The sequence below is a fragment of the Panthera uncia genome (genome assembly GCF_023721935.1).
Source record: "Panthera uncia isolate 11264 chromosome A3 unlocalized genomic scaffold, Puncia_PCG_1.0 HiC_scaffold_11, whole genome shotgun sequence".
Taxonomy (NCBI): domain Eukaryota; kingdom Metazoa; phylum Chordata; class Mammalia; order Carnivora; family Felidae; genus Panthera; species Panthera uncia.
The window spans coordinates 85,307,339-85,319,879 of NW_026057578.1; the positions used below are offsets into that span (position 1 = coordinate 85,307,339).

The 12,541-nt window shown below is 44.4% G+C and overlaps 1 protein-coding gene across 7 annotated transcripts in view; it reads right to left on the reverse strand.

Annotated features, from left to right (window-relative positions):
- ADD2 (adducin 2) overlaps positions 1 to 12,541 on the reverse strand; it is a 109,095-nt gene that overhangs the window by 39,062 nt on the left and 57,492 nt on the right. For all 7 annotated transcript variants that reach the window (XM_049651646.1, XM_049651643.1, XM_049651642.1 and 4 more), the window contains exons 3-4: positions 7,891 to 8,107; positions 6,002 to 6,140 (exon numbers count right to left, since the gene is read on the reverse strand). In XM_049651646.1, the coding sequence (XP_049507603.1) occupies positions 6,002 to 6,140; positions 7,891 to 8,073 (322 nt within the window). In that variant the 5' untranslated portion in view covers positions 8,074 to 8,107. The remainder of the gene's footprint in view (positions 1 to 6,001; positions 6,141 to 7,890; positions 8,108 to 12,541) is intronic.

Sequence of the window (12,541 nt, forward strand, 5' to 3'; positions counted from 1 at the left end):
GCTTGAACAGACCCATAACCAGCGAAGAAATTGAATCGGTTATCAAAAATCTCCCAACAAATAAGAGTCCAGGACCAGATGGCTTCCCAGGGGAGTTCTACCAGACGTTTAAAGCAGAGATAATACCTATCCTTCTCAAGCTATTCCAAGAAATAGAAAGGGAAGGAAAACTTCCAGACTCATTCTATGAAGCCAGCATTACTTTGATTCCTAAACCAGACAGAGACCCAGTAAAAAAAGAGAACTACAGGCCAATATCTCTGATGAATATGGATGCAAAAATTCTCAACAAGATACTAGCAAATCGAATTCAACAGCATATAAAAAGAATTATTCACCATGATCAAGTGGGATTCATTCCTGGGATGCAGGGCTGGTTCAACATTCGCAAATCGATCAACGTGATACATCACATTAACAAAAAAAAAGAGAAGAACCATATGATCCTGTCAATCGATGCAGAAAAGGCCTTTGACAAAATCCAGCACCCTTTCTTAATAAAAACCCTTGAGAAAGTCGGGATAGAAGGAACATACTTAAAGATCATAAAGGCCATTTATGAAAAGCCCACAGCTAACATCATCCTCAACGGGGAAAAACTGAGAGCTTTTTCCCTGAGATCAGGAACACGACAGGGATGCCCACTGTCACCGCTGTTGTTTAATATAGTGCTGGAAGTTCTAGCATCAGCAATCAGACAACAAAAGGAAATCAAAGGCATCAAAATTGGCAAAGATGAAGTCAAGCTTTCGCTTTTTGCAGATGACATGATATTATACATGGAAAATCCGATAGACTCCACCAAAAGTATGCTAGAACTGATACATGAATTCAGCAAAGTTGCAGGATACAAAATCAATGTGCAGAAATCAGTTGCATTCTTATACACTAACAATGAAGCAACAGAAAGACAAATGAAGAAACTGATCCCATTCACAATTGCACCAAGAAGCATAAAATACCTAGGAATAAATCTAACCAAAGATGTAAAAGATCTGTATGCTGAAAACTATAGAAAGCTTATGCAGGTAATTGAAGAAGATATAAAGAAATGGAAAGACATTCCCTGCTCATGGATTGGAAGAATAAATATTGTCAAAATGTCAATACTACCCAAAGCTATCTACACATTCAATGCAATCCCAATCAAAATTGCACCAGCATTCTTCTCGAAACTAGAACAAGCAATCCTAAAGTTCATATGGAACCACAAAAGGCCCCGAATAGCCAAAGTAATTTTGAAGAAGAAGACCAAAGCAGGAGGCATCACAATCCCAGACTTTAGCCTCTACTACAAAGCTGTCATCATCAAGACAGCATGGTATTGGCATAAAAACAGACACATAGACCAATGGAATAGAATAGAAACCCCAGAACTAGACCCACAAACGTATGGCCAACTCATCTTTGACAAAGCAGGAAAGAACATCCAATGGAAAAAAGACAGTCTCTTTAACAAATGGTGCTGGGGGAACTGGACAGCAACATGCAGAAGGTTGAAACTAGACCACTTTCTCACACCATTCACAAAAATAAACTCAAAATGGATAAAGGACCTGAATGTGAGACAGGAAACCATCAAAACCTTAGAGGAGAAAGCAGGAAAAGACCTCTCTGACCTCAGCCGTAGCAATCTCTTACTCGGCACATCCCCAAAGGCAAGGGAATTAAAAGCAAAAGTGAATTACTGGGACCTTATGAGATAAAAAGCTTCTGCACAGCAAAGGAAACAACCAACAAAACTAAAAGGCAACCAACGGAATGGGAAAAGATATTTGCAAATGACACATCGGACAAAGGGCTAGTATCCAAAATCTATAAAGAGCTCATCAAACTCCACACCTGAAAAACAAATAACCCAGTGAAGAAATGGGCAGAAAACATGAATAGACACTTCTCTAAAGAAGACATCCGGATGGCCAACAGGCACATGAAAAGATGTTCAACGTCGCTCCTTATCAGGGAAATACAAATCAAAACCACACTCAGATACCACTTCACGCCAGTCAGAGTGGCCAAAATGAAGAAATCAGGAGACTATAGATGCTGGAGAGGATGTGGAGAAACAGGAACCCTCTTGCACTGTTGGTGGGAATGCAAATTGGTGCAGCCGCTCTGGAAAGCAGTGTGGAGGTTCCTCAGAAAATTAAAAATAGACCTACCCTATGACCCAGCAATAGCACTGCTAGGAATTTATCCAAGGGATACAGGAGTACTGATGCATAGGGGCACTTGTACCCCAATGTTTATAGCAGCACTCTCAACAATAGCCAAATTATGGAAAGAGCCTAAATGTCCATCAACTGATGAATGGATAAAGAAATTGTGGTTTATATACACAATGGAATACTACGTGGCAATGAGAAAGAACGAAATATGGCCCTTTGTAGCAACGTGGATGGAACTGGAGAGTGTGATGCTAAGTGAAATAAGCCATACAGAGAAAGACAGATACCATACGGTTTCACTCTTATGTGGATCATGAGAAACGTAACAGAAACCCATGGGGGAGGGGAAGGAAAAAAAAAAAAAGAGGTTAGAGTGGGAGAGAGCCAAAGCATAAGAGACTGTTAAAAACTGAGAACAAACTGAGGGTTGATGGGGGGTGGGAGGGAGGGCAGGGTGGGTGATGGGTATTGAGGAGGGCACCTTTGGGATGAGCACTGGGTGTTGTATGGAAACCAATTTGACAGTAAATTTCATATATTAAAAAATAAAAAAAAAATGTTGCCTATCTGGATGGCTTTACCAGTGAATAATAAATCTCCAAGGAAGAGAGACTTCCTATCTTATTTAAATTCCATCAGGCAGGGGCATCTGTGTGACTCACTTGGTTGAGCATCCAACTCTTGATTTCAGCTCAGGTCATGATCCCAGAGTCCTGGGATCAAGCCCCATGTCCAGCTCCACACTGAGTGTGGAGCCTGCTTAAGATTCTCTGTCTCCCCCTCAGCCCCTCTCCTCCTCTCTAAAATGAAAACAAATAAATAAATAAATGCCATCAGGACAAAGAAAAGTGCAGGGATCACCTGATTTATCTTATGAAACTATAGTCTTAATACCAATACTAAATGAGGACTGCACAAAAAGGGAATTTCTGACCAATCTCATGTATGAATATGCAAAATCCTGAATAAGTCTAGCAAATCAAATCTAGAAGAATATTTTCAGAAGAATGCATCAAGACCACGAATGATTGATTTCAGGAACGAAAAAATACTTCAATATTCAGAAATCTATTAATATAATTCATCACATCACTAGTTCAAAGAAAGGAAAGTCAATAAATGCCCAAAATGCATTTTATAAACTCAACATCCATTTCTGAGAAGAACCCATATTGAACTAGAATAAGAAGAGATTTCCTCAACATGATCACAAACTCAACTCTTTGGGTAAAGGGTTTCTATTAAAGTCAGAAACAAGACAAGAATGATTATTCTCTAATGTATTATTAAACATTGTTCTGAGAGTTCTAATGAATATAGTGAGAAAACTGGAAAAAGAAAACAAAGGGTAAATGTTGAAATGAAGGATTCAAAATGAACATTATTTGCAGGTCATGGGATTTTTTTTTAATATACAAAACCCAAGAGAATTAACTGAGCAACTATTAGAATTTAAGAGTTCAACAAGAAGCTACTTTTCTGGTACTGGTAAGATTCTGGTAAGAAGCTACTGGTGACAGCTATAATCAGAAAGAAAATTGAGTGGAGAAAAAAATCATTTAAAATAACAAAGTTACATAAAATTTCCAAGATAAACTTAATAAGAAATTAGTAGGGACTATATGAAAAGAACTACTAACCTTCTCTGATGGACATTAAAAAAGATAAAAAAAAAAAAAAGCAAATAAACAGAAGACATACATCATCTCTGAACAGACTTAAAATTCATTCATGCAAATATTTTTAAAACACCTACTCTGTGACAGCTACTTTTCTAAGTCCAGGACACTACTCTAGGGTACAGCAGTGAACAAAGGATACAAATATCTTTTCTCCTGTGGAACTTATATTCTAATATAAAATTGTAAATTTATAAATTCTTCACCAAATGAATCCATTCAATACAATCCCAACCAAAATCCCAAAAGGGAATTTTTGAGGTAGATTTGCGGAGGGTGGGGGTGGGGGGGTTGCAGAACATGACAAATTCTAAAGTTATTTTTAAGAATAAACTGGCACAAATAGTTGAGGATTTGACAAATAAATAATTAAGGGCATTTGTCCCATGAGATGATAAAACATGGGGAAGGTGTTTCTGAGTATGTAATCAAAAGCAGAACACACAAAAGAAAGTACTGACGGATTCAGAATGTGATACAATTCTGAATTGTACTACAATTTACTACAAAAAGAAAATCATCCCAGTATGTATATGAAAATATATCCAACCTCATTAGTAATTAAATAAATGCACATTAAAACACAAAGTGCTATTTATTGCCTATCAAATCAAAAAGATGAAACGAATGGCATAATACATACTATGCACAGATCAAGGTGCAGGAAATGGGCATGACTGCATTTTTTGTGGGAATGTAAATTGGTTCTTTCTTTCTCCAGGGAAATTTGGCATTATGCATTAACATCTTCAAAACATGCACATTCTTTAATCCAGCAATTCTACTTCCAGCAATCTGTCTTTAGAAAATAGTCATAGAATAAATCGAAGAATTTATTGCATTGTTGTTCACAACAGCAAAAAATTGTAAACAACCTAAAAGTCCAAAAATAGGAAATTGGTTAAATGAACTATGGCATAGTCAGCCATGCCACAGAATACGCATACCTCCACCAAACATTGTATTACAGAACCATGTTTTATTATGTGAAAAATTAGTCAAGATATGTTAAGCTATCAAATTTGCATATATAATGTGATTCCATTTTTGTTTTCTTAATTTATCTATGTTAAGAGAAAAAGGCTGGAAGGATATACACCAAAATATTGATAATAGTCATTTCTTGGTTGTAAGAACACAGTACAGTGATTTTTATTTCTCTTTCTTGAATTATTTTTCTAATTTTCAGTCATATTCCTGTATTTATGTTGTTGAGGGGAAGTATTTTTTTAATTTTTTTTTAACGTTTATTGATTTTTGAAGGAAAGAGAGACAAAGTGTGAGTGGGGGAGGGCCACAGAGAGAGGGAGACACAGAATCCGAAGCAGGCTCCAGGCTCTGAGCTGTCAGCACAGAGCCCAATGCGGGGCTCGAACTCATGAACTGCAAGATCATGACCTGAGCTGAAGTTGGACAATTAACTAACTGAGCCATTCAGGTGCCCCAAGTATTTTTTAATGTTTGTTTCTTAAAGGTTGTGGGCAAAGCTTCAGAGACTAGGAAAATGGTTTCATGCCCAGCTCTGGATGTTTGTGGCTCTTGTCTAGGGAGTCAGGTTGGTCTGTCCAGTGTGAGACTGAGACACTGGCTTCAATGGCCTCCTCTCATCCCCACGACCCCATCTGCAGGGGAGTGGCTCCAGGAGACTGAGGAAAGAGCAGCCTGAGTCAGGGCCTGCTGCTAGAACACAAGGATTTTTCTTCGGGTCTGCACCTGTAACTAGAGTAACAGGGAGCAGAATCCTCACTCCCCACTCCTGGTCGCTCAAGTAGAGGCCATGTAAGGGACTTTGAGCTGCAAAGCTCTTCCCTTCATGCTAATCCACTTATGAGCGGGACTGGAAGAGTCACAAAGAGGCTGCCCTGCCTCTCACAGCAGTAACACCATGTCATCCCGTCCCCTCCCCCAGCAGAACAAGAAAAAGGTTTTCCTGTAAGTCATCCTCCCCATTCTATTTCTGGGCATCAGAAAGAATTCTTCTGTGGGTCTTTAAATCCAGCAGCCTCAGAAGCAGAGCCAGGTACCTCTTTGGCTGGTCCCCCAGGTCTGCGAACCCAGTTGCACCACTCACTCTGTAGCCTGGCAACCAACCCTCTCTTCCCCGCCCCACTTCCTCTACCTCTGCTCCTGGCAGCTCCCCAGCTCCCCACATACTCATGGAAGATGTTGGGAAGACTGCGTGGGAGGTGCTGGCCATGAAGTCCGCGATCTGCCGCAGGGCCCAGATGTTGGAGGAATTGTTCCCCTTCTTCATCTGCTCCTGGATGAGGCCTTCCAGCTCCTCCCTGAAAGACTGAAGCAGGCCCCAAGGCGCTGGTCCCCCCAGTGTGTCTCATGCAGGAGACTGAGTGCCCCTCTTCCAAGTGCCCGCCCCTATCCCCTGGCTCAACTAGGCCAGGGCCACACATGGGATCCTCGGGCCCCAGAAAACACTGGGGGTTCCACAGGTACCTCAGGAGACCCCCCCCCCAAACTGCTGTTTGGGAAGCAAAAAGGAGATGTCCCCTGCTGTGTTCCCTTTGCCCTATGAACCGTAATCCAGATTCCAGGTCCTTCCTGGGTCTAAGTGACAGTCAAGACACACTTCCCATCACCCACCTGGACTTCCCCTACCCACCACCATCAGACTAAGGCGGCTTCACTTTAGTAATTGAGACATTTTAAAAAGCAGAACTGAATGAAAAAGTGTGCTATTGTCCCTGTCCAGTAGGCATGCCTATGGCTCTTCTAGGCCTCAGTTTCCTCATATATGGAAGGATTTGCTGTCCTCCCTGTAGCTTCCATTTCTGATGTCCTATGACTCTAAGCCTGGCTTTTCAGACCATAACTAAGACATGCCTGTCCACCAGGTGGCAGCAGGGAACACACAGGAGGAAACAGGCATTGGTGAATCTATAATACGACAGAAGAAACGTGACCTCCTCATGTCCTCATTTCTTGCCTGGGAATAGAGTCCTATCCATTGAGGCCCCAAAACTTGGGTTGGTACTAACTCTGCCACTTCTACCACACCTGCCATCTCTCCTAGTCACAAGTTGGAGTTTTTCCATCATCTCAATGCTTTTAGTACCTGCCATATTCCTCCAGGCTCCTCACGTAGACACCTGTCACCCAAACCTCAGGACCATTACCTCAACGCTCCTCTGTGAGGTCTGAGCATTCACTGTGTGCTCTTAACCAGGGTCCCACACAGCCCACTACATGTCCTGGCCCTCCAAACCCCATGGGGACTGAGGCAGACCCCCATCCCAGCAGGCACCTGGAGATGCCAGCTCCATCCTGAGCTTCCCAAGCCTTAGGGTCATGCGCTGTTTCCTGAGGACCTCGCAGCTCTTGTGCCCTCACCCTCCCATTCCACAATGCTCTGCTGCCCCCACCCCCCACACCACCCAACCTGCATCAGCCTCCCACTCAGTGGTCCATTAGGTCCATGCTTTGTTCTTCTCAATGCACCACTTGTGGAAGGATGAGTTCTGTGTCCATGCCATGCAGGTACCAACTGACCTCAAGTCTGGGGCCATGGTAGGGTGATTGTGACTTGCCCTCTCTTGCCCGGCCCATATGTCTCTGTACCCTCCACTCTCTCCACCTCCTGGGGCTTCCAGACCCTCTTCACCTCTGCCCCATACGTGTCAACCTTCTTGCCCTGACAGTGAGTTATTTGTGGTGTTCAAAAATGGGAGGCCCGAGCCTTCCACATGGCGCCCCCTGCTGGCCTCTGGTTTATACAAATATGCCTGTTAGTTCAGTGTTACAGCTTTGGTGGAAGACTGGAAACTGAGGCAGGGCTCCTGTCTTTCATACCCACCTCCTCCCAGTACCAAGCCAAACCATCTGCACATAAACCAGGTTTTGCCATCCACCAGTGACTAGGGAGAGAATTAAATCCAGGGCCAGGCCCGTCAACGGGCTTAAAATTGCTAAGACGCTGAGCAAGTAGGAGTTCTATAGCTTTCAGGTTCACCCAAATGAATATGAGTTCCCCTCTCCCCCCCCTCCTTCTCCTTCTCCTCTCCCACCCGCCTGGGGCGGACCTCGCTCACCGGGCTCTGCAGGATCATGGTGACGCGCTTCTTCTGCTCCATCAGGCTGAAGTCCTGTCGCAGGTCCGCTGCGCGACCGCGAAGGCGCAAGTATTCGGGGTCGTCCTCAGAAAAGCGGTCGAAGTACTGCTGCCCCTGCGGGGGCGGGGGGGAGGCAGCCTCTGGGACGGTCTCTTCACTCATTCTCCTGGTGGGTTTACGATCCACTCCTGGAAGCCTACAAAGAGAAGAGAAGAGGGTGCTCCCAGTCGTAGTACAGTTTTCTAAAACAGAGGGGCTGGATTCGGTTGTATTCACACGCTGGAGGTGGCTATTTCCAGTAGGGTGTAAGCCAAGCAGCGGTTTGGACTGCAGTGCGCCGGCAGCTGCCTATCTATAGGGGGCGCTAACACATCATCGGACCAAGCGAAAATATGGCAGAGGCTCAGGCGTCCACCACCCTTCCCTCACTAACCTGCCAGGCTTAAACAGCAACACCCCGGTGGAAGTGGACAGTTTGGAATCCAGTGTATGACCTGCACATCTTTTGGAGCATTTCTATGATGCATATCTATATAGTGTAAACCTATATATTGGGAGTTAGTACTTACTAAAGTACTATATCTAGACCTGATCCCACGAATGAGGACTAGGGCAGCCTTAGGAGAGTTGGACTGGGACCCCTTTTTAAGCACGCTTTTTCTTCCTAAGGTCTGAGGGCAAATATAGGAATGTCTTCTCTTACTATATTGGAGACCTTCCGAAGAAGCAGGCTCTGCAGTTCCAGCCTCTACCTCCCAGCTGTGGGACTTTGGCCACAGCAGTCTCCCTTTGTGTGTCAGCACCACTAGGCCTTCAAATCAAGGTTATGCCCCTTCAACACCCAGGCCAGCCTTACAGAGCTCTAGCCTTCTCCCTGTTCTGTGATCCCCTTCTCAGCAAGAGGGCCTTAACCGAGCAAGAATTAGCTTCTGAACACGAGTAGAGAGATGCCAACAAAAGAGCATTACAGGGGATCAGGACACTGGCTTTCATCCTTAACCTGCCCCTCCCTCACTTTACCTCCATGGGCTCACATTTGCATTCCATGAGGAGGTGGAATGCTCTCTTGTTCCCTCAGAGCACTCCTGCCTCCTCATCCTGATCTCTTCTTTCCCTTTGGCCCATTCTGTTAGCCCAAACCTTGACCTTCATGACAGCCAGCAGCTCATTACACAAGAAGCCTTGCTGACAGCTAGTAAAACATATTCTTGTTGTCGGTGAGCTGTATGTGACTTCTTCCATCTTCTGTCAGGCCTCTACCCTCCACCTTATAGTTTCTGAGTGGGGCAGGTAGGATGAAGCATTAGGTAATAGGTAAAGTGGGAATTCACCCCATCAGCCCAGAACACTCAGGTGATCTTTCTTCCTCTCCCTCTTCTTTCATTTTTCCTTCGTACCTTCGTTCCATTTTTTCCCTTCCTCCCTCCCTCCCTCCCTCCCTCCCTCCCTTCCTTCCTTCCTTCCTCCCTCCCTTCCTTCCCTCCCTCCTTCCATTCCTTCCTTCCTTCCTTCCTTCCTTCCTTCCTTCCTTCCTTCCTTCCTTTTCCCCTTTTGGGGAATAGCAAATGGCAAAGTTAAGGGAGGGAACATATGCAGAGTCCCTTAGCTTATTGCCTGAACCTGTGGCCTAAAGCAGTGGTTCTTAAACTTGGGTGCATGTTGAAATCTGCTGGGGAACTTGAAAAAATACTGATATCAAGGATTTTCATGTTATTAGTCTGCGGTGTGACCTGGACATCAGGATTTTTAAAAGCTCCCTGGGTGATTCCAATAGGCAGCCAGGGTTGAAATACCACTGGCTAGATGTTAATAGTTGTACCATGTAATGGAAGGTATCCATCCCAGGTGTTGGCCATTTAGCATGCCAACCAAAGATGGCACAAAGCCTCATCTTCTAACACTATTTCCAGGTGCCACTTCCCATGACTATCCAGGTTCCATCCCCCAAGCCCAGTCACCACCTGCCACCATACACTTGACCCGGGACAGCAAGAGTGCTCTAAATGCCATCACAACCCGCTTTTACAAGTTTGCCAAACCATGACATCTCCTCTTAATTCTTTCACTAATTAATCATTTCCTTATAAATGCCCTCATCAGATCTCCCCCAACCAGCATCATGCCTACCAGTCCTGTAGATGAGCTATTTTCCTGCAAGGGATGGAGTATGGGGAAGGCATCTTCTGGAAGTGGCAGCGAAAACACCCAAAAAAACAAAAAGCATTCTCTAAAGAAAGATTTGTAACGGATTTGGCAGAGTGCTAGAGTGGCTGATGTTGTACTTAGTAACATTCAAGCCAGATTCTTCATTTAAGTAGAGAAAGTGATTGAGTCCATCATGGATGTTTCTGGTGGGATTAGCTATGGACTAGAAGCCAGAGTCTGCAGTATCACCCCCCTCTGTCATTCTCTAGCTGCATAGGCTTGGGCAAGTAGTAATTTCCCGCTTGGGGTCTCCTCTTGTCTGTCTCTAAATGAGGGAGTGAACAGAATGAACTCTGGAGCTCCTTCCAGCTGCACACCATATGGAGAGAGACAGATTCGTATAGAAAAGCAGAAGGATGGAGGATCTGGATTTCCGGAGCAAGAGACCTTCCTCGTGCATCCTCATATTCTCCCCTTCCCCCTGGGGCCTCTCCCTCAAGCCAGATGCCAGAAGAGAAACATCTGCAAAGAATACACATGACCTATTGACATTTGCCTTGTAGGTTCAAGTCAATCCCTTGAGCATAGGTTGAGTTAAGAATACTTCACCTCCACCACGCTCTCAGACAGCCTCATCCCTGCAACTTGGGCAGTAGGAAAAGGGACTGCAAGGACAAAGAAAATGGGAGTGCATCAGAGCTGTGCAGACATGCAGTCACCACCCAGACTCTCCTGGGCAGACAGCACTGCAGACATTTTTCCAGAGGCACTGCCCCACCCTTTGTAATTCTCTTTGGCATTTTTGTAGCCCCAGTTTTTGATGTTATTTTAAAAACAAGCAGCCTCCTAATGAGTACAATGGATGTGCACATGGGGATGAGCTCCCTGCGTTCCTTATGACTCCAGGTCCCACCAGAGGCTGACCCTCTTTCCTTCCCCTTGGAGTGGCTGCATTCCCAGGAATGGGTCTGTGAAGGCTTGAAGTAGCATTATCCTCCCTGAAGCATGAGGAACAAAAAAGTTCAGGTTCTGCTGGACAGGAGCCCATATCACCATGCCTCCAGCCCTGCCTTCACTTCTCAGAGCCCATCCCAGAAGGTTACTCCAGAGATGCTCCAATGGGACTGGGTTAGAAAATGGAAGCCCTGACTCTCTCACCATGACAACAGGGGGCAGAAAAAACCACTCTTTGACTTTGTGAACCAGAGGCATTCTTTTGTGCTCCTTCTTTTCCTTCTAAAATGTTATATAGGTGACCAAATTTAAGTGCAGTGTGGCTTAGTGGTTAAAATCAGGGACTCTAGGGGTGCCTGGCTGGCTCAGTTGGAGTAGGTGACTCTTGATCTTGGAGTTATAAGTTTGAGCCCCACATTGGGTGTAGAGATTACTTAAAACTAAAATCCTTTTTTTTTTTTTTTTTAAGCATGGACTCTGGAATAAGAACGTGATGAGTTCCAGTCTTAACTGTGCCACTTATTAGCTATGTGATCTTGTTGGGCAAGTTACCTAACCTCCCTGTGCCTCAGTTTCCCCATATACAAAATGGGGATTGGAACTATTTAACCACCTCTTTAGGCTGTTTTGAGGATCTAGATGAGTTAATGTATGTAAAGAACTTAAAACAGCACCTGGTGTATATCGAGTGCTCTTAAGCATTTGCTCTTATTATGTGTCGTTTGGGGCTAGAATCATTACAGCATTAGGAACTCAAGTAATGAGAGGCTTATGATTCAACTGTAAACAGGTGCATATCAAGTACTGTAATTATATGTTGTAGTCCAAAAAACTAACTCAATCTTGAGCTATATTAACAAAAAGAACATCCAGAAAAAGACTGATGAGATTGAGTCGTTCTCTGACCAGAGAGTGGGAACATGTCAACCTGGAGATCACAAAAAAAGAGGATAAGCAGGATGGTGACCATCAGAGGCAAGCGCTTGTTGGGCCAGGTGTGACATCATAAAGAATGTATCTGGCCTTTGTCCCCAGTTCCTGGCACAGAGCTTCAAAAAGCCTTGAGATTTCTAAAATATCCAAAAAACATTAAGAGGGTCTTTTGTTATTCATAATGAGTCCATCTCATCAAACCTGAATTTATGCTAATGAGGTGACTTATGGCAGGCCCTTAGATGTTTCAAGGGAGGGACTGGCCAGCAAGAAAGACCAAGCACATGATTAGAGGGTTGGAACTTCAGCCCCATTCCCAACCATGGAGGACAGGAGGGGAAGGGGATGGAGTTCAATCAAGTGGCAGATGATTTAAACAACTATGCCTAGTACTAATAAAGCCCCCGTCCCCAGTGGTGCCCCCTATTAAAAATCTCTGGACAGCAAGGCTTAGAGGAGCTTCTTGATTGGTATGCTGGGATGGTGAGACACCCAGATTCTACAAGGAGGGGGCACGGATGCTCTGCACCAATCCCCCACCCTCCCCATGTTCTGCCTTATGCATTGTTTCTATTTCACCGTTCCTGAGTTGAATCCT